The following is a 23,076-nucleotide window of genomic DNA, read 5'->3' as shown; positions in this document are numbered from 1 at the left end:
TGCTTCACAACATAGTTTATAGGGCCAGTGAAGACACTAACTATATAAAGCTAATGGGGAAATGTCCTTAGCTAGGGGTTTCCCTGAAGCAGCCACAATCTAACTAGGTGATTGGGAACTATCTTGGACCAAAGGGGGTTCATATGACCTAGTCTGGATGCCACTGACATCCAGATCTTATCTTCCCTGTCTCAGTCCTGGCTCCAACTGAACTAACTATCAGCTTGCACTTCAAGTGCTCCCAAAGTTCCAATCTCCCCTCAGGAGATTCTTGCAGCCCTATTGGCTGTACTGTGTCACATGGCCTCAGCTCCTGGGGCATTCTGGGGAGTGTAGTTCTCATGCGGAGCAACATAGTGAGGAAGAAGGGGGGGGGGGGTCAGATGGAGACATGGACACACACACTAACAAAGAAAACAAAGTATTCCACAATAAACACTCCTTTTAACAGTTATGTACACACACACACACACACACACACACACACACACACACACACACACACACACACACACACACACACACACACACACACACACACACACACACACACACACATATATATATATATACATATATATATATAGTGGTAATTTGGGGGGGTTTCTTAGAGCTTGCTGCGTATCTGTGTGTTTATTAACTTCGTCCAGCTGGTGCCCCTATGTGTATTGTGGAAGAAACTGAGTCCCACGCTGATTTTTAGGTAAGCAATTTGTTAAGAAACTTTTATTGCAGCAGCTGCTTGAAAGAGAAACATTTACATACAATCCAACATCTCTGTCTGATATAACATAAATGAACTAAACTATAAGCTCTAAGCAAACTGACTTATACCCCAAAAAGGGGCGGGCATGCATAACTTCACAATGTCAGTCTATATGACTTCATTGGGCATTCTGCTTCTTTACCTTGTTTCCACATAGTTACTGGTTATACATGTTGCTATATATTTTAGCAGACTAGGCATAAAGAAAAACGTATGTGCCTGGCAACCTCATCTCCCCCCTTCCCCCCTTCCCTTTTCTCAAGGCCTACAGCTGTACCATTCTCACCTGACTCTACAAGAGGGAGTAACAAGATAAGAAAGGCAAGGGGCCCAGCTAACACAAAGGAACAACAGATTCAGCATTTTAATAAGTGAAGTAAAGTTTTGAGAATAAAAAAAACCTTTCTTTACACATACACATAGTCTCACTCCTACAACGCACTGTTATACAGAGCATGACTTTTCTTATAGCTATGGAAAAACAAAAGCCTGTTTATAGTTATACATAGAAATAATGTGAAAATAATATTCTTCCATAGCATCCTGCTTAGCAAATGCTGAAATCAGGCACAGCTCCATTCCCATTTTAACGTTCTGCAACCAATGTGTTCGGCTATACTTATAACAGACCACTGAAATGTACCCAATTGGTGAAAGAGTTAATTAGAGCTTCCAACATGATTGAGAAAACTATAGAAAAACAAAAGCCTGTTTATAGTTATACAGTATAAGTGGACTATTTGTTTTTCAAATCTTGAGTTTAATAGGTCAATTGTTTTTGTATTGCTCACATTGGTTCAATAAAAAAAAGGTCCATACCTGCAAGGAACCCCAAATTCTCCAGGTTTAAACCCGTTTTTCACATTAAATATAACATACTGTATGGCTTTAAGGCTCACACATCAGGAAACAACATTAACACCTAGACAACGACACCTAGAAAAGAATATATATTTTAAATAATCCCATGTACAACAACATGTCTATAATTTGTGTATTGATTCAGCGCCTGAAGTTTCTACATACAAAAGAATGTATATATATATATTTTTTTTTAATAAAACAAAACTTTTACTTTAAACAACATTATAATATGAGTTAAAAAAATATTATTTATTTTGGACTTTAGGGTCCAGATTCCCTATTTAAGAAAGAAGAACATAGTATGAAGAGAACATTTGCCCTTTTGGAAAATGGCTGCCCTCAGCTTCCTGTGGCAATTCACATATACTAATTTACCATTGCTATCAAGCAGACCATAATATTTAGGCATAGAAAATATTACTTTTTCAGTTTGTCCCAGATAAATGTTATTTCTCAATGCTATGGAGGATTCTGCCATCAATGAGGGTGACATCATTGGCATCTTCCTCTCGTCAGACATTTTATTCCATGTCATGACTAACAATATTCAGCCCTGGGGTTGGATTTATGAGGCTCTAATAATGTAAAAGAAGATTGCTGTTTCAAAGAATAACCATTGCAGAAAACATGTGAAAATATTTACCATCATCATAATCTACAGGTAGAAAAACACTAACTTTGCAAAAGCATTTCTACCGCTTAATCAAGGTATCAAAACCTAGAGTAATAGAATAGAAATAAAATCTTGAAAAACAACAATGTATCTTGAAATTAAAAATAATATTACTTAAAGCTTTGGAAAGATTAAACTTGTGAACCACAAGTTTTCTCAATCATGTTGGAAGCTCTAATGAACTCTTTCACCAATTGGGTACATTTCAGTGGCCTATTATAAGTATAGCCGAACACATTGGTTGCAGTACGTTAAAAAGGGAAGGGAGCTGTGCCTGATTTCAACATTTGCTAAGCAGGATGCTATGGAACAATAATATTTTCACATTATTTCTATGTACTGTACATAATACCACTAGTTGGGGTGATTCATTTAAACGTGCATAATAAGTATCTTTCAAAAAATGTATCATCCATCATATATGATGTAATTTTAAGGAAGAATAAGTATCTCCTCATGTCTCCGGTGTCAGATTGTTATTTGCTTGTTCTACATTTGAAGATTAACCACAAGGAAAAATAGAATGTTTCTGAACCTTATAAACAGTCAGACCCACATTTTTACATCATTTCATGAAAATCCAAGACACTAACCGAGAACTTGCTTTGAGCTACTGTAGATATAATGTATATACATTTACATCTCTTTATAGGGCACTATTTACGTTTGTTGGTCCTGGAAGCCCCTCTGCCCATGAGAAATTCTTTAGAATTTAGATCTGGTCTCAGTAATATGATATAACATTTGGGGAAGAATATACATGAGATTAACCCAGCACTGGAAGACAAGATTGAAAACACCTCCACTGCCACCATATATTTCCCCTTGGTGCTAAGATAAGCCGGGATGAAAGACAGCCAAACAGTGACAAACACTAGCATGCTGAAAGTTATATAGTTGGCTTCATTAAAACTATCAGGCAGTTTCCTAGATAAAAAAGCCACCACAAAGCTGACTATTGCCATTAGACCCATGTATCCCAGCATACACCAGAATGCAGTAGTTGAGCCTTCATTGCATTGAATAATGATTGTGCCTAGTTTATAGGATGTGTTTCTTTCCACAAAAGGAGGAGAGATACACAGCCACACTGTACAGAGGATTAACTGCACTGATGTGGAACTAACAACTATTGAGTTACCCAGCTGAGGTCCAATCCATCGTTTCATGCTACTGTTGGGTTTTGTGGCTCTGAATGCTAGGACTACCATGATAGTTTTGGCCAAAATGCAAGAAACACTGAGAGCAAATACAATGCCAAAGGCAATTTGTCTGATGATGCAGGTTACATTCATAGGCTGACCAATAAAAACAAGAGCACAGAAAACTGAGAAGAGGAGGGCAATCAGCAGAACATAACTGAGCTCTCGGTTATTGGCTTTGACTATTGGAGTGTTTCTGTACATGATGAAGATGAGCAATATGATGGCAGGAACTACTGCTATGGTTACAGCTGCGACACCCAAAGCTGCCCCTAATGGTTCTTGGTAGGAAAGGAATTCTGTAGATTTTTTTATACATTTATTTTTTTGTTCATTAGGCCAGTACTCATCAAGACACTTCAAGCAATCCGTCATATCTGCAAATAATATACAAATTATTATTAGTGTCTTTTATATTTCATAGATATATGTTTTTGTCATTAATAAAACTTACAGTTGTGTTTCTCCTGTACAATAGGTGCAAAACACTTGATAAATCTACTGTCTCTGTTTTATAAATATTAACATCTAAACAAATTAATTTAATGCTTCAGTTACATTTATCTTGCACACAATAAAACGTAAAATATATAAGAAATACAGTAATTTCAATTATGTTTTGAAATGCCCAATGTAAGAATTAATAGACCTTTCCATCGTAGGAAATAGCCTAATAATGGCTATGCCAGATAAAATTATAAAACCACTTGTTCTAGTGGCCAGCTACATGCAATCACACATACCCTGTACATCACATTGATCATCTGTCAATGACTTAAGTGCTATGCAATTAATACGTTATCATACTTGTTTTGGGGACCTGGAATTTTGAAGAAGAAACAGTTTCATAAATTGAATATACAAACTCCTTTTCCAGCCTGATCAATTATTTTAACTTTCTCTAACTTGAAGTGCTTAAGATAAATTAATTTAAGACATACAGTATTAAGCTGGAAAACAACTTTGCGTACCAGTTTGGTTGGAAATTTCCCCTTCATCACAAAGGATACAGTCAAAGCAGCAAAGTGGCTTTCCCGGCCGAATTGCTTTCCTATACCCGGGTGGGCAACTGTTACTGCAGACGGACAGAGGAACCTTGAAATGTGAAGCAGAGATGAGTCCATTTTATGGGAGTCAAACATATTAAACACTACCTACAACTTGTTGACTGTAGAGCAGACAAGAAACCCATGAGGGTATCCGCATGTCATCAACAGGTGCCCTATATAGCAAGCAAAAGCTCTAAGGAATCCATGTTTAAAACAGATTGAATGCTAAAAAGTGACATGCTTTGTGTACTGATTTACATAGTTGTAGCCCTGTTTCCCCCTGGGTACAGTATGACTACCAATGCTGTGTAACCTGTTGGCTCGCAGGGCCTGAGCCTCTGCCACGGAGAGCCTGGGGCACTATATATATATGGATGATCTCTTACCAGATGCAACGCCTCCACCTGCGATGGCTCCCAGCAGAGCGGGTGTTGTTCCTCGCAGGACAATAACACAATACTACTCACACAGTATGTAAAAGAAACAGCTTTACTAGCGGTGACCATAACCTTACATGTACCATAACCTTTAGTATTCTTCCTTGAGGAGACACAATTAGATAACGCGTCTCGCAGGACGCGACCCTTCACCATGTTCCCCACACGTTGTCCAATGTCCCACACCGCAATCCGCAAATGTGTGTGTGTGTGACTGCGCAGCCACTAAAATGAGCAATGTTTCAGTTGGTGCACTTAGTAGATATTACCTGCCGAGCGCTCCTGAGCTCGGGCCTGCAAACAATCTTCGCAAAGAATCCGATGACACGGAGCCGTCTGCGATGTCATCAGGGGCGATCCCACCCGGAGGGCTGATAATGTCTCTGAAGAGATCTGGTCCCAAACCTCTGATATAATTCTGCAGCAACCTCTGTGTCCCTAACTTGACACACTCACAGGGCAGGTTCCTATTCTAGGGCCTCTCCATGCATTGACTACACGCTGACTGGGACTCAGGGGCCTATCTGGGCCTAGGGATATTTGGACCTAGTTTAGAGGCTACTTGCCTCTCTAAACATAGAGCTCCTACCTCTTCCCTTTCCTGGTCTTCTCTGCCTAACGTGCTCCCCTGCGCAACTTCCTATCCTCTTCCTGCCGAGTTCCTGTCACCCTATTGGCTCCCTGGCATCACCTGGTCTAGCTGAGGCTCATGGGACTTGTAGTCCCCTGCTCTAGGCTCCAATGGTTGGTCTGTGCTTTGCGCGCTACCGCAGCCACTCCCTGCGCATGTGCGAACTCTCTTCTAGCGCCGTCGCCTACGGAACTCACTGCGCATGCGCGAGTACCAACATGGCGGCACCCTGAACGCTCAGGCCACCGCGGAGCCTCCTGTGCACCGGAGCGCTCCCTGCACGCTCTGCAACCTTCCCTGACTCTTCCACTACAGCAGAGGTGAGGGTAAACCTGGGGGACCTGGCTACATACTATTACCCAGAATCCCTACCTGCAATTTAACCACAGGATGGTATGTGTCAATGGAGCGAATTAAGCAGGTTTTGGAACCTATGGAAGATATGCAGATATAATCATGTATTCACTGGTATTGCTGTACCTTGTACGGTGGATTGTGTTATCGCTTTTTTATTACTCTCCTATATAATTGCTTTTGGTTTGCAACCACTAACAGCATCACAGTGAAGAATTGGTTACTAAGGTCAAGGGAAGCATAGCAGGATTTAGCATAGCATCTTAGGGGGTCATGCACTAAGCTCCGATAACAGACTTTTTTCAGGAACTTTTTCAAAGTCCAACTTTGCTCGTTCGTTACCCTGTTTGCGTTAAATTCTGCCCTTAAGCGGGATGCACTAAGCAACGTAACCTTAGCGTACGCGAAAGTTGTGTTCAACAGAACACGTCAGCTCAAGGTAGACGCAAAAAAAGCTGGACTTTGAAAAATTTCTTGCTTTACATTTTTGCATGCGCAACACCCATACAACAGGCCGGCGGGTGTCCCCGGCTGACCCCTCGGGGTCCCCGAGGGAGGCCGGGGGTCGCGCGGGTGTCCCCGGCTGACACCGTGGCCGTCCCGGGGTCCCCGGCTGACACCGTGGCCGTCCCGGGGTCCCGCGGGCCTGCGGTACCAGCGTTGTGTCTACAAAAATAATAAACATTATTTCTAACTAAATACACCCCCCGAACACATACAGTAAAATAATGTGCAAAATAACTATTATCCAGATATGGATAATAGATTATTTGCCCATTATTAAACACTGCATTAGCATACCTAAATAAAGTAAATCAAAACAGTAGCCAGCTAATCCAATGAATACAAGCAGTAACAACATCAACAATGAATTAATTAAACCATTAACCAATGAAACCAATTAATTCCTAAACCAACTCAAAATGAATAGTAACACTAACCAATCAAACCAATGAATTACTACAACATTAATGAAAGTAAACATTAAAAGACAAATAAATAAATTCAAACAATATCTGAAATAACCATAAAACGCATTAGCTAACATAATACAACATTAACTACAAACGAACACCAATCCCAAACATTTTATTACCATTAAGCAGGAAAAAAACAATCACATCCACATAAGACAGAAATAATACTGTGCGCTACTATCTAACCTTACAAATATATATATATACAGTGCAGTGACTAGACCCTATAAATAAGTGGAAAAGAATAAACCACAAATACCACAGTGAAAGTATATAGAAAATATATAAATTGTATCACATAACCGTGTAACTGATACGGGCGTCTGCTGCTATAAACAAAGGGGGTGGCTCAGCACCCCACACACTCTAAGAAATGGAAACAAAAGAAACAGCGCACAACTCTCAGAGAGATATGAGCACCTGGACAGCAGGAAGAGGAGAGCACTGAATTACTTGCAGGAACCATTGCAGCCTTATCAGAAGAAGCTGCCCCAGACGTCTTGGAACCTCGAGCGGTCTCACCAAGCACCAATAACTGCAGCGGAGCCGGGTTGCTGAAAGGGAAACCCCCCCGGGAGCCCCGCATTGTCGGATGAGGAGTCCAGGCAAGAATCCTGCTTCAGAACCAACGTAGCGGCTCCCGTTGAGAGAAGCAAGCACCAGACTCTTCTACTAACAGCTGCCGAGTGGTAACCAGTGTGATACACACTAAATGCACTTTTATCACCTATTTGATGTACGCAGATTAATTACCCTTTTTAATCAATATATTTTTGCAATACTTGCTTCACTATTTGGCGTTGTGCGCTGTTTCTTTTGTTTCCCCATCCACATAAGAAATTGAAATTAAAAAAACCAACAGCAATACCAAGCCACAAATGCCCCCCAAATATTGTCATAATAATGTATTAATCTGTACCCTAAAGTGGTACAGATTAATATATTATCAGTCAATGTGCCTCCCCCAAAAAATCAAAAAACACATCCAATGAAGAAACCTGTAACAAGAGACATTTACAAACATTCAATATATTACTTATCATAAGAAGCGGTGGCCCTCCGACTCCCGGGGAAACAGGAAGCTCACGTACCTTGAAGGCCTCCAACAGCATCCGATGCCATCCGCCATGAAGATCCGGATCAGGTAGCCAAATCTTCTTATTTCTTTCTTTAATCACCTTCTATCTTCATCTGTCACCATTTCTTGATCTTCTTTATCTTCTATCTTCATCTGTCAATCCAAAAAACCCCATGGTAAATCCCAACCGATGTTGTCTCATCGTCTCCTTGGGCTCAAATGACGCATCACAGCCTTAAATAGGGCTTGGTCACATTTAGCCTCAAAATGGTTAACAGCCACCTGATTGGCTGTTCAAACCATATTCCGACTTTAATTTTTTTTTGACATGACGTCTCTTAAAGGGAATGATGCCAGCCAATCAGAATGGCTGTGCTTCATTTGCCTTTAATTATTATTATATAAATAATAATAATTGAATCGCCACAGGGCCAAGCTCGCATCATAGGGACAGCCGGACATTACACATATTTATATTAGCGTTAGGACATATTTTCACTATTATATCCCACTACTACTCAGTAGTAGACATAATCTATCACAGTCCCTTCACTTTTTGCTATATTATTATTCGGGGATGGCTCTGCACTGGACACTGTACAATTGGTTATATGTTCTGTCCTGTTTGTTGTTCATGTTAGGGTTTTTGGGTTTTTATTCCATTTTGCATACTGTCCATTTTACATCTGTTGATGTTTTTTGATCTAATATTATGTTTGTGCATTGGTTATACATTGTTCCCTTGATGCATATCATCATATATATATATTGTGCATAACCCTTAAAGGATATTTATTTGAGGGGTAATAATGATTATTTGACAATATAGAGTAATCAAATGGATTAGCATATATTATGTATTTATCCTACTTAGATCACTTCCACTCATTAGTTGGTGGTCATTGTGGAATTTTGATATTTTATTAGTAGATTTATGTACTGTGTATTTTTTGTATATACATGTTTTGTTTTAATGTTTTTATGTTTGTATGCTGAGACACCATTCATATTGATGCTATTGCACATGTCTATTCTGCTAAATATGTCACAGTACTTTTAAATCGGGACTATTTATGTGCAGACATTCAGAGACTGAGGCACTACTTTTTTACTCCTGAGGAAGGAAGCGCAGTCTTCCGAAACGCGTAGGGTGGTCCCTGGTATCACTGTGCGTTCCTACAGCGAATCAGTTCCCCGCAAGCCGTGTTGTGCAGCTCCTTCACTGGAGCACTTTTGAATTTGCCGCCATTAGCTCCCCTCTTCACCGTGAGGAGCTGGTGTTATTGCGGTATACCTCCTCTGATACCGAGCGCTTCTGCGCATGCCCACACCACGGAGGATAGAGGGAAGGCGTCTAAACCGCTTGCTCTGCCCCTGTGAAGCTTGGACAGCTGCTACATCCACGGACTCTCTGGATTCCAGACGACTACACGTGGCAGACGCCTAAGGGATGGACAGGAGCTGTACCAGTGTCGTATGAGAGGGGATACTCCCTAATTATCCACTGCCTGTTACCAGCTAGGCTCCGGTAAGCGGGCATTTCAGCTAGCTACAGGATACTATAGGGACTTTTTTCACTATGTGTTTTTAATTGTACTGAACTATCAGTTGTTGTATTAAATGCCTTTTTTTACTTTTCAGTCATCTGGTTGTCTCAGCATTTGTCAGTTTTAAGTGTTTGTTAGTGGTGTCATAGGTTTCCTTGTTTAATGTGATTTACTGTATTACACTATGTTTGTTTTTTTATTCTTTTTCATGATTTGACCGCCTACACGAGGAGAACTCTAGTGGACATCTACTTCCATCTGGCTGCTTATATCCTTTTATTTAGTGTTACTTGGGGCCAAGAGCCATAGATATAACATTTCTTTCCGCTATATAAATAAAGACATATAATACAATACAATAAACTACTCACATTTCTATTTATACTGTTACTCTTTAGCAGGGGTTATTGCACTGAACCAAGGCCCTCCCTTTTCAACTCTGTCCCATAAAACTGAGAATACCCTTTTCAATTTCCAAAAAAGACTATCTGTTGCCCATATAAATAGCCATATCCTGTTGCCTAAACTGGATGAACTAAGCGCAATGAGCCTTATGCTTAAACCCAAAGCCATCGTTCTCATAGAAACATGGTAAATTCCTAATACCCTTGATGCAAATATCGCCATTCAGGGATACTCCATTTCTAAGAAAGATAGTCAAAGAGAGGAGAAGGGGTGTTACTTATGTTGAATGAATACTTTTTTGGGTGTGCTACTTCCCTATTAGGAAAGCACAACCTGAACTACAAACATGAAGCTCAATCTGGGAAAACACCTATAGCCCCGCCCTCTCCCAAAACTGCCCACAATTTTAAGTATCTGAAGAGGAGAATACCCAAAGGCTCCTCAAATTAAAACTAAGCAGCCAATGTGACCTAACCTACTGCAATCAGTTACTATGATTCAATGGCCAGTCATTGCCATACCGCTTGCTTCCCTAATTATCTCTATTTTATCAGCAGGCCATATCCCTAAAACCTAGAGTTGCCCCAATCTTCAAAGGTGGGGACAAGAACACTGTTTCAAACTACAAGCCACTCTATCTTCTCCAAATACTGTCCAAAGTTATGGAAAAATGTGTCCACTCCCAATTAAGCGATTTCTATACAAGGCAAATTTTTGCCCAAAACACTCCACTATAACTACCCTCCTAAAATTTTGCAATGAGATCCAATGTGGAATGGAACTGGGACAATTTACTAGTGCAACATTACTAGATTTTGCAAAAGCTTTTGACACTGTTGATCATGTTATCTTGCTAAACTAGCTGTAGTGCTCTGGAATAGGGGAACATACTTTAAACTGGTTTCATTCCTACCTTTCAGGAGATCCCATCATGTGTTTATCTCAGGCTCTAACTTGAATCCTTTGGAGATCACCTGTGGTGTCCCACAAGGCTCTGTTGTTGAGCCCCTAGTCTTTTTAGTCCTCATCAATGATCTACCTAAAGCTGGTAAGGGAGCTTCAATGCGGATGACACAATATTGTATGCGGATGACACAATGTTATATGCACACAGCCCTAGCCAATCTCACCCTGGACACGTACTTCAATCTGTTTTTTCGAGACTTGAAAACTGGATTTATTTTGTATCTTTTCCACAAGGCATCCCTGAAATGGTTAAGCGCAATAAGGTTGGATGTAACCCACGGAAAATGAGCCCCCGTACTCGTGTACTGCAAAGTGGGGCATGGGCATCACAGATTTTTAAGAACTCTGTTTGAAAAGAAACCAAGTGCAGAAGCGGGGTCAGGTATCAGATTGATTCTGTACCAAGGGCAATTGGTAACATCGGCCAAAAATTGTTGCTGGATAAAGTTTCTACATGTTCTAGTGAGTAGAACTTTAGGGCTTGATTTAAATAATTTGATTTTCCTTACAAAATACACTATTGCATGGTCACTACAGATGTCATGTAGGATACCAGAGGATTCGATTCTGTTGGGGCAATCCAATCTAACAAGGAATGGTTGTAAAAATGACTTCTCAGGCAAAAATGAGAAAATCACATGATGCATCAAGCAATTGGTTGAAACTGATTGGTTGATGTACCATGTGATTCCTTTTCTTTTTGTGAGATGAGAGATCAACTCAAAGGAAGGGAATCATATGGTTGAGATGACTTCTCAGCTAAAAAAAAAATGAAGGAATCACATGGTGCATCAACCAATCAGGTTGCTTTATGCACCATGTGACTCACTCACTTTTGCGTGAGAAGTCAAAAGTGAGGGACCACATGGTACATTAAGCAATAGGATTATACCATCTATTTTCATCTACAAGTAACGGAAGGTCCAGGGCTTTGTGTCAAGTTGAGGATCCAATGACCTTCATTCAGGATTGCACCAGATTTAAAAAAAGGCCATTGGGCCTGGATTTATTTTTCTTCTTTCCTGTTTTCGTTTATTTTTGTCCCATCGGGCTGGGATTAATTTTTAATGTTTTTGTGGATTTTTTTCAACTTTTCCATCGGGCTTGGATTATTTTTTTCTTCGCCAATGATCTGTTACTTTGATCGTCGATGGTTGCATACATCTGAATAGCCCTCTCAGGTTGTCCCTGGGGGTGCACTGCGACAAGGCATATTTTGGAGCAGGACCTTTTGTCACATCCTTTTCCGCAAACCTCGTTGCACTGAAACTTGACAGATGTTGTCTCTCCTTCTCCTTCCTCCCCACCATGCTCCGCTATGGAGGATGGGTTGTTGAGTTGGTGGAGTGTCAGCTCCGCTGGATGTAGAGATGTTACGTGCTTGTCACTTTTGCACACTACACATTTTATGGCTTCTTTACAGTCTTTGGCTAGGTGAGTTGTGGAATCGCAGCACCTGAAGCAAACTCCGAATTCTCAGAGTAACTTCTTGCGTTCCTCTAGGGACTTCATCCTGAACCCAAAGCACCTGTTAAGTGGGTGTGGCTTCTTGTGTATGGGACTTTCCCTGTTTGGGTCCCTTGGTTTAGTGTCTTCGGCGACTGACTGGCCGGGAGTTGTTTGGGTAAGGGCGGACACGTCCGTCCTGTGGACCGATATAGGCATTCTCGCATTACCGTATCTATCCGCTGGCCTTTCATTCCTCAGGTTGTTTGCACTGTATGTGGTTTGCGCACCTAAGATGAAACTGAGATCGTATCTTGTCCTTGCCGCTTCGTGGATGAAGCTCAAGAAGAATGAGAAGGGAGGGAAGGCAACTTGCTTCTCCCTTTTGTATTTGGAGCCTTGTGACGTCCATCTTTCTTGGAGGTTGTACAGTAGCTTCTCCAAGATGGGTCTCACTCCACGAGTCTAGGATGTTAAGACCTGTCAGGGATTGGTCTGTTCTTGCAAACTCCAGCTCCTGCAGCAGATCCCCGAGCTCTCGTAACTTCGAGTAGTCCTTGACTGTAATTCTAGGGAAGTCGTCGACTCTTTTGAAGAGTGCGTCTTCGACCGCTTCGGGGCTACCGTAGCACTCCTCTAGCCTTTCCCATACCAAGTCAGGACCTACTTGGGGGTGATTCACATTCGCTGCCCTGAGTCTCTTTGCATGTACTATGGATTCTTTTCCCAGCCGTTTAGTTAGTAGGCTGAGTTCTTCCCTTGCAGAGAAGCCCAGACTCTTGATTGTGTCTTTGAATGTGAACTTCCATATTCGGTAGTACTCAGGATGGTCGTCAAAGTTGGTAAGTCCGGTTTGTACCATGTCACGCCGGATCATGTACTTGCCCATGTCTGTTAGGCCTGAGGCATCGGTGTGTTGTCGCGTTCCGAGATAGTTGCTGGGATGGTCCTTGCAGTCGCCTCTTCCTCGGGGTGGATGTGTGATGACTGCTGGTCAGTGTGAGGGGCTGTGTTTTCCCGTGTGGGTGTACCTGGATTGCGAGCCTTTTGTAGTGCATCCGTGTGCGTGCTGGCATGTGGATCACTGTTGCGACTGTGGCTATCCCAGGAAGCGTGTACCCTTGAAGGAACAGCGTCTTCTCCACGTGGACCTAGCAAGTCTTCGGTGTCTGTGGAGTCACTCCCGTCATGTTGAGATGGTGCGCTGGTGTTTACACTGAAGAGGCTCCTTACGTAGTCTTCAGTGCGTTGGACTGGATCCTCTGAGATTATTCGTCTGTATGGTTTCTCCCAGCCATCCTGTTGCGCGGCTGCTTCTAAGACTTCAGCTTGGGCTATGGCGGCGGCGGCGGCTTCCCTCTCTTTATTTAGGGCCTCTAGGTCTGCATCAAATTCGACTTTCCTCCCCGCGGCGGCTGTGGCTGCAGTGGCGGTGGCAGTGGCATTGGCTGCGGCCGCGGCATTGGCTGCGGCCGCGGCAGCATTGGCGGTGGCAGTGGCGGCATTGGCAGCAGCAGCGGCAGTGGAGTTCTGCTCCTCCTCATCTATGCACGCTCTCTCCGCCCTAATGGTTGCCTCTTTTCGACTATATTCGGCCCTAGCGCATGCGGCTTCTGCGGTGGCTCATGCCTTGGTAGCGCTTGGGCTGGACGCGTTAGATTGTGCTGATCTTGCTGACCTTGATGATTGCCTGGATGTGGGTGCCTGTATGTGCTGGAGCGCTGCGATGCGTCTCCAGGAGGAGCTCTATTCTCTCACTTTGGGTGTCCGTATGGCGGTCATGCACGATGCCATCACGTTCTAGGTCAATCGCCTTTTGCAGGTCACGTTCCTGCAGGCTGTCTTCCGTGCTAGTCCTTGTCAGATAGGTGAAATATGCTTGTGACAGCGTTACGTAACATCCATGGCATGACTTAATCTGAGTAATAGCTTGCTTAATCTGCATTTCTTGATTGCTAGCATTTGCAACATTACATATTTCACGATCAGTGTCCTCTCAGGACTTCTCTAATTTTTTGCGGCGCACGTCAATGTCAGCCTCATATTTTTCGTGGGCCTTTTGTGTCAGCGTGACTGTCCGCTTAGGTCTTCCGCCTGCCTTTGCCTGTTGCAGTTGTACAGTGGTCTCTGTGTCTGAGTGGTCACTCTCCTGCGTGGTGTCTGGTGAGGATCTGAGTTCCGCCATGCTGCAGGTGTGTGTAGACCTTTAGCCAGTGCATGTGGCGTGCGGTCTGTTACCTGCGTTGGCGATGGGCGACTGTCTCAGATGATACCGATCGGCGTCCTGCAGCGTTCAGCGTAGTGGTAGCTGTACTCACAGGTGGCTCTGATTCGTGTCCTGGCGGGTGTCCGGTGGCGTGGCCCTTGGTAGCGCTAGCCGTGGAGACGTGCGCAGGGGTAGGTGAGATGGTAGCTCCTCACTGTGAAGCTGTGCAGAGGGTTGACTCAAAACAGAAAGGGCAATCAAAGTTCTGTGTATAGTGCACTGTCTGACTGCAGTGCTGCTGCCTTGTGTGTGAGGCTGCTTGATTGTACTGCTGTAGAAGCTGGGCTCTGTATAGGCAGTGTAACGCTGCTGCTTGTCAGTGTGCAGAGACTGCTCTGTATCTTAGCATAAACGCTGTGAGTAGCAGCTTCTATGTGTGTCCCCAAAGCACACGGTCCTCCTTTTACTATCCTGAAGCCAGGGTCACGTGTGATGTGTGAATAGATCCAGTTAGCTTTAACTCAGCCCTCTTTCCAAAGCACACCAAGTCCTGCTATGTTTTCTTCACTTTATTGAAAAGGTGTCAATATATACAGGCACTTGTGGATAATATGTAGTGATGGGAAAGTGTTTCTTTATAGGTGCTTTGTAGTTAAGGGCAGGTAAAAGGAGATGGCCTTGCCAGAGGTGTAACATGAAAGGTACTCACTTACCCAGAGTACAAAGAGTCTCTGCAGACCTTGTCCTCTTGTAAAGATTACAGCTTCTTTCACAGAAACATAGATGCATTAAAAAAAAATCAGTGCAATGCTGTACAACTAAATTTTCTAAAACTAAATACAAAAAAAAAAAAGAACATTTAAATAAAACACACCGGCATGTAGTCACTGTATTAAGCTGTGCTATTCCATGAGATATTTGAATATGTATGTATCTACTGTATATCTTTATTTGTATAGCGCTATCCATGCACATAGCAATTCACAGCAGTAAGGCACGTGGCATAATAGTAGGAGACATAATGGGAATAAGTGCTACCAACATAAAAGTAAACATTAGGAAAAGGAGTCCCTGTCCCACTGAGTTTACAATCTATGGGCCATAATCCCAAAGCAAATTCAACAATTATGACTAAAATTAATGTCTAAAACAATATTCAGGAAATTAATAATATACAAATGACCCATTCATCAAACATTCAATATAAAGTTTTAGAGTTATCTCACCTTTCTTTTGGCTCCATTCCATAAAATTGCACTTTCATTAATAATGAGTACCTTTCTAACAGAGGCCGTGAAGTCAAAACGACCAACTTTCACAAATTGCAAGGTCTCCCCTCGTTTAATCTGCCAATTCGTTATTTCATAAATGCCAGGAGCATTGCCAGCTGAGTCATAAAACACCTCTTCACCATTATTATTTGTAAACCGGACGTGCTTAATATAGTGCAGGAGCTGGAAAAAGAAAATGTCAAAGTTCTAAATCAATTGGTTTACTGTATGTTGCGATAAGAGGTCTAAACAAACCTATAACTTATGAATATGTATGCATCTTATTAATGTTACAATAATAATAATAATAAGGTTACTTTTTTATTTTTAGCAATCTAAATGTATTAAAAAACCCTATGATCTCATAGGTGCGACATATATGTTCTATACAGTGCTAAAAGTGTTTGATGTAATGTTAAAGTCAAGCTCAAAGAGGAGGGAATAGGGACTAATGCAACTTGGGATGCCCCTAGTAGATGGGGACAAAAACAAAAGCAAAAGGTAATGGCATTAGTGCTACAGGCTTGAAACCTAGTCAGGGCAACAGTGTAGTAAGCAATGGTGGGAGGGGGGCATGCACACCAAAAAGCAATGCAAACAAGTTAATGCAAAAGAGTAATTTAATGACAAAACACAGTGACAGGGATCTAATGTTTTGGTGCAAGCACCTTCATCATGTAGGGTTAGAAATATAAATCAAAAGATAATATTGGCCCTTATTTCCAGCGACAGTGGATGCTGCTCCGACCCAAACAGAACCGTCCAGTTAGTTCCTCTAAAATTCTTCTTTCAACTGGGAGTGCAACGACAAGGTGAGAAACGGAATATAGTGTAATAATTCTGTAAAAACAAATGCAATCCAAAGGCTCTATAATAATTCACTCACAGATTTATAATGAAAATCCAGCCTAGAAGTCAACAATGGCTTCCAAAGTCACCAATGTTCTCAGTGTGTGGGGATAAGTTATCTCGTCTCACTTATGTTATCTCACTTACAGGTTGGATAGACCTCAGCAACACAACATGTTTTGCAGATTTTTCTTAGTCAGGAATTACAATGTTACAGTGCAGCAATTCGCTTTTAAGCAAAACAAAATCGTCGCTACACGTTGATTTGCTGAGGAGAGAAGGGGTGGTTACTGAGATCTGTGAAAGCGGAAGTGAGAGACCAGAATGTACATAAGATGTCCAGGACCACCAGTGCCAGATTAAGACCCTCTGGACCCCTTAGGTACCAAGACCTTGGGGGCCTTTCTTAAAGGCAGCCCTCCTTTTGCAGTGTTGCGGCGCCATTATGTTACGGCATCATGTGGTGTCACATTGTCATGTGACGTCACAGTTTCGCCATGACAACACAATGCTGCAGAAGGAAGGCAGCTCTGGGGAAGGAAAGAGACACCTATCACTCTCTAGCCTAATAGTAATAGGAATGTAACGGGTATTCCACCCCACCCAATCGCATATATAGTGTGGGTGCGTAGAACATGCGGTGTTACCAGGTGTGGTGCATATACCTGCAGGCTCACAGGAGGCTGAGCCTCCGCTTGTGAGAGCCTGGGGTGAATCCTCGGGAACGTTTCTTGTTTCAGCGCCTCCACCTATGTAGGATTCTATGGTTATGTAGAATAACCCTAACATAGGAACCCACCCAGAAACCACATACACCAGTATTATGGATAACAGATTTACTGAATGAATAAACAATAACAATACATCATCTCTTGTACCATCACAACATTATAACATCCCCACACGGTGCCCACAGCCCAACCCTTGTCCCGTGGTCAGCGCTGCCACTATGTGTTAAGAGAATGTTAAGCTTTGTTGGTGCACTTATAGAGTACCTGCCGAGTGCTCCTGCACTCGGACCTGCAAGGACTTCACAAAGGATCAGTCGTTCTGGATCCCGTCTGATCCGGTCCGGTGAATCTTTGCTTGGGGTCCGCCAGGGGTGATCCCACCCGGGAGATAGTCTCTGATCGCTGGGTACCGACTTGCACCCAGACCTCTTTACTGGAACTGCAGCATCCGCTGATCCCTATCTAAGACTGGCACTACATGACACGGTCCCTAACCTAGGGCCTGTCCCTGTAGCACCACAAACTGGGGAGTGAGGACCTACCTGGGACCTAAGGGGTTAACTGGCCTATCTCGCCCCCCCCTAGCTCTTCCTGGTCCTGACTCTAACCTGACTAGTACCTGCAGTAACGCACGGCCACTTACTTGGTCCGTGCAGCAACTGTGCTGCACAAACACTGTGCCTGCCTGTCAGACCTCACAGCACTGACAGCTGTGACTCTGACAAAACAGCACTCACACTAAGGGCAGAGTCCCTAACTGGGGCCATCCCTTATCAATTACCCACTAACCTGGTGGGGAGTTGGGGCCTACCTGGGAGAGGGGGACCTTACGCGATGCAGGAGCTTCACTCGCTCCCTGCACCCTTCCTTCCCCTTCTGCTCCGCTGCTCCAACTGACTGCGTAGCTGCAGCCCAAACAATGTATCTCATTTCTTCTGCCAAGTCATACTAAGCCCTATTGGCTCCCTGGGGTCACGTGGGGCATACTGAGGCTCATGGGACTCGTAGTCCCTGCTCAGAGCCTTCCCTGGCAGGCTAGGGCTTCGCGGGCTTTTGTTGCGCTTTCCTGCACATGCGCAGGCTATCTAGGGCTGCCGCGACTCTCTCACTACTTTCCCTACACTCGCACAACTCTCTGCACATGCGCGACTCTGTGGGGCCGCCGGGGGCTTACTGCGCATGCGCGAACTGATGTGCAATGGCGGCGCCCTCACAGACCAGCTCCGGGAGCGCCGGGAGCCCCACAACGCGATTGCGGCCTTGACAACCGGCCGCACGTGTCCCCGGCAACCCCCGAGCAGGAGCTTGACCGCCCTCACCCCTGCGATACGCCGACGGGGCCGCCATTGAACTCGGCGGCACCCGCGATCGGCAGCTAGGTGAGGGGGGTGCTAACAGGCTGGGGAGACCTGGCTACAGGTAGATACATAAATATGAGAGAACCTGCTTTATGGTTCCCTGTACTGTGGATTGACTGCCATAGCCTTTCAAATGCTGTTTTAAATCTTACAGCTTGTAAGTAGACGCTTCATACGAGCCAATAATAGGAGCAGATTGCCAATTTCACTATTTCCTCTGCACTTAGATTGTCTGTGCCTTTGTGTCTCCCCTTCGTGCTCCCCCTGGATTTCGTGTACCCATTACAACATTCGGGAAGAAGTGAAGACAAATTCCACCAGAGAATCTGAGCAGGGGGTGACATCTTATCTTTATTGTGTTATCCTATTTGATTTATCACTTTATCACATTTATGTGCATAATATTTGCACTCTGAATTCGTTCACTTTATTTAATTAATATTGTAATTTCACTATATTTATAGTGATCACCTTTTAGTTGTTTTTGCGCCGATTTATCATTTTATTATCAGTACCTTTGCAGAATTAAGGGCACATGGCTAAATCTATATACATAAGCAGCTATTTTCAATTCTCAGAAAATACTTGAACCAACCAAAAAGATATGAATCATTAAAGAAAGCAACAGAAAACCGAAAGTGCAGCTTCCTAATAGTCTACTGACAATTCAAACTATTAAGCCCCCATCTGCAGCAGTTACCTTTAGGCAGTGGGCCCTTATTTCCCATTACACTGCAAGCAGAATATCTTTGAAAATATTATTATCACACACACACATGGACAGAGAGAGGCTGTGAACCCATGAGGGAGAGAAAGAAGGGTAGTAGATGCATGAGGGAGACAGATAGGCAATTAGTGCAGTACAGGGAACCAGGAAGGTATGAGGCCTGTGAGCGGTCAGCGCCTACACTGAAGCTCCCACGACTATGTTGTTCCCTGGTATCCATCCTCACTTCCGTCCACACTGAAGCTACAGTGGCCGTCTGGGTTACTGGCGCCCTGCCTATAAAAGGGCATGACTTTCTCCAGAAAGCATCCAGAGCATGGTTTATGTTTGTTCCTGTCAGACTCCTGCATTCCTGTTTGTTTACACCAAGCCTTGAATCAAGCCTGTGATACCGATCCTGCACCTGTGCCACCTGCCTTGACTACTGCCTATGACCCCGATCTTGCTCTTCTGCCACCTGCTTTAATCACTTCCTGAGACCCCGACCTTGCTCCATTGCTGCCTGCGTCCACCCCAGCCTATAACCCTGACTACTCTATTCTCAATTCAGCGCTCTATCTCACGGTTCAGGTCGGTGATTTATATCCTACATCAGCCCTGCGGGTCACTTCCTGTCTAGAGATGATCATCATTACATTATATTCTAGCCTCCTGTACTAACAATAGGAATGGGTAAAAGTACTTTTAACCATTCCATAAAAAAACAAACAAACACAGTGAAATGCATTAAAATAAATATAACACGACCACCAACAACAACAATAATAACACATACAGTAAAGTAATGGGCAACATTACTATTATCCATATACTCATTACAAATAAAAACAACCATCATAAAGTAAATAAAACTTGCACTTACCCCTGCCATGATGAAGGCCATCTTCATCCTCATCACCGTCCTTGTCCTCCATTGGCAGCAACATAGCAGTACAAAATACAATCTAAAGGCCACTAACCCCTTAATCACCTTAGTGGTTAGTAACCACTAAAGTAATTACGGGGTTAACCCCCTCACCCACTACCCATCTGGGAGGCCTTTCCACCCGCCCCGGCAACTTCCCCACCATCTACCCACTGATTGGCACAGTGGTACATCATGCCCATATAATATGGGCGTGATTTACCACTATGACAGTCAATGGTCAACCTAAAAAATAAACAAGTACAAAAAAATACTACATTAAATCAAAACAATCACAAAAAGAAACACATCAAAAATAAACAACAAGCTTGCGTATACTGATCTATGTGGTTGATTTGAAGTGCTGGTTGTATAAAGTGTGCAGTTAGACACAGAAGCAGTTTGAACAAGGAAGCGGTTAAACAAGGTACAGGCATACCCCGTTTTAAGGACACTCACTTTAAGTACACTTGCGAGTAAGGACATATCGCCCAATAGGCAAATGGCAGCTCGTGCAAGCGCCTGTCATGAACTGCAATACGGGCTCCCTACCTGTACCGAAGCTGTGCGCAAGCGGGGAGACTATAGAGCCTGTTACAAATGCATTATTTATATCAGTTATGCACATATAGGACAATTGCAGTACAGTACAAGCATCGATAAGTGGAAAAAAGGTCATGCTTCACTTTAAGTACATTTTCGCTTTACATACATGCTCTGGACCCATTGCGTACCTTAATGCGTGGTATGCCTGTATAGTATATTGAAGTACAGTTTATTGTTAGTACTTATAAACTTCATAGTTGCTCAAATGAGCAGGATTGAAAATGCCGCTTAATGCATATCTTGCCACATGTATGTGCACTTGGAGTGGAGCAGCTGTTCCAAGGAGCATACCGCTGTGGGAAGTATGAGCGGGTGGTCTCTTTAGAGTCAGAGATTACTGATCTGAAGAGGCAACTTTCAATATTGAGGACATTGGTAATCTTGAAAGGGGGTTAAAGCTCACTGAGCAGGCCCTTGATTGGACTAGCGGTGCAGATGGTGGCGATGTTAGTGAGGAGCAGGTAGGTAGCTTGGTTGCTGTTAGTGAGGAGCAGGTAGATAGCTGGGTAACAGTTAGAAGGGGAAGCAGGGGCAATAGGGAAAGGCAGGCTAGCTCTGAGTTGACACATCCCAATAGATTTGCCATATTGAGTGAAGATATTGGGGGTGTCAGGGCAGAAATGGCAAGGCTGGAGGAGACTAATTCCTCTAGTTGCCAGGGGAATAGTTTCTACAGCACAGAGTGGACTCAGAATGCTCAGATATCAAGAAAGATTATGGTCGTAGGGGACTTAGGAAGGTAGATAGGGCAATCTGTTGGGCAAACCGAACAGTTTGTTGCCTTCCGGGTGCTCGGGTTTGGCACATTGCAGATCGGATAGACAGATTGTTGGGAGTGGGGGGGGGGGGGGCTGAGATTGACCTGGGGTCTTGGTACATGTTGGTACCAATGACAAAGTTAGAGAAAGATGGAGGGTCCTAAAAAATTATTTCAGGGATCTAGGCCAAAAGCTTAAGGCAAGGACCTCCAAGGTAGTATTTTAGGAAATACTACCAGTGCCATGCGCTACCATAGGGAAACAGGGATTGGGAGGTTAATGCATGGCTAAGAAAGTTGTGTAGGAAGGAGGGATTTGGGTTTTTAGAGCACTGGGACTCCTTTTCTGAGAGGTGCCATCTATATTCTAGGGACAGATTGCACCTCAATGAAGAGGGATCTTCTATGCTAGGGGGGAGAATGTTAAAAAGGTTGGAGGAGACTTTAAACTAGGATGGAGGGGGGAGGGGAATAAAACAGATAAACTAAAAATAATAGAGGAGGATACAAGGGGTTATGGAGGTAGAATGGGGGCAAGTGCGACTTTGACAAGCAATGAGACACCCATAGTAAATACAGATAATAGTAGAAAACTTCTAAAGACTAAACCAAGTGGTCGCAGAAAGGAAGGAGCAGATAAGATAATAGTACAGACTGAAAAAAAAATTAAATACATGTTTGCTAATGCAAGAAAGTGATATAACAAAGAGTAAATGCTGCACACCACAATATGATAAAGAGCGATACAATTACCAGTGCTCCCATCAATGTACGATCGGCTGCATCCAAACCATGGCATACAAAAAGGAATGAAGATTGGGGCACACGGATTTCCAAAATAAAAAGATTTATTAAACCATACACAACGTTTCGACCCTAAGGTCTTTGTCAAGTGCAAAAAGCCACTTTTTGCACTTGACAAAGACCTTAGGGTCGAAACGTTGTGTATGCTTTAATAAATCTTTTTATTTTGGAAATCCGTGGGCCCCATCTTCATTCCTTTTTGCTAATGCAAGAAGCCTGACAGATTAGATGTGGGAGCTTGAATTAATAGCAGCAAGGGAGCAGTATGATATCATTAGCATTACTGAAACATGGTGGAATGACTGTCATGACTGTGCAGGTTATTTAAAGGGTTATTCCCTTTTTCGGATGGATTGAAGAAATAGAAGGGGAGGTGTAGTATGGTTATATGTTAAGCCGGATCTAAAACCTATTATAAGGGATGATGTTTATGAAGGGAATGATGAAAATGTAGAGACCTTGTGGCTA

At 43.2% G+C, this 23,076-nt stretch overlaps 1 protein-coding gene across 2 annotated transcripts in view; it reads right to left on the bottom strand.

Annotated features, from left to right (window-relative positions):
- Positions 1-1,446: 1,446 nt before the first annotated feature.
- LOC142497427 (extracellular calcium-sensing receptor-like) overlaps positions 1,447-23,076 on the bottom strand; it is a 77,446-nt gene continuing 55,816 nt past the window's right edge. For both annotated transcript variants that reach the window (XM_075605201.1, XM_075605202.1), the window contains exons 4-6: positions 15,828-16,055; positions 4,477-4,600; positions 1,447-3,882 (exon numbers count right to left, since the gene is read on the bottom strand). In XM_075605201.1, coding sequence (XP_075461316.1) covers positions 2,960-3,882; positions 4,477-4,600; positions 15,828-16,055 — 1,275 coding nt within the window. In that variant the 3' untranslated portion in view covers positions 1,447-2,959. The remainder of the gene's footprint in view (positions 3,883-4,476; positions 4,601-15,827; positions 16,056-23,076) is intronic.

Source organism: Ascaphus truei, chromosome 6 (assembly GCF_040206685.1).
Source record: "Ascaphus truei isolate aAscTru1 chromosome 6, aAscTru1.hap1, whole genome shotgun sequence".
NCBI classification, from domain to species: domain Eukaryota; kingdom Metazoa; phylum Chordata; class Amphibia; order Anura; family Ascaphidae; genus Ascaphus; species Ascaphus truei.
This window is presented reverse-complemented; position numbering and strand designations above follow the sequence as displayed.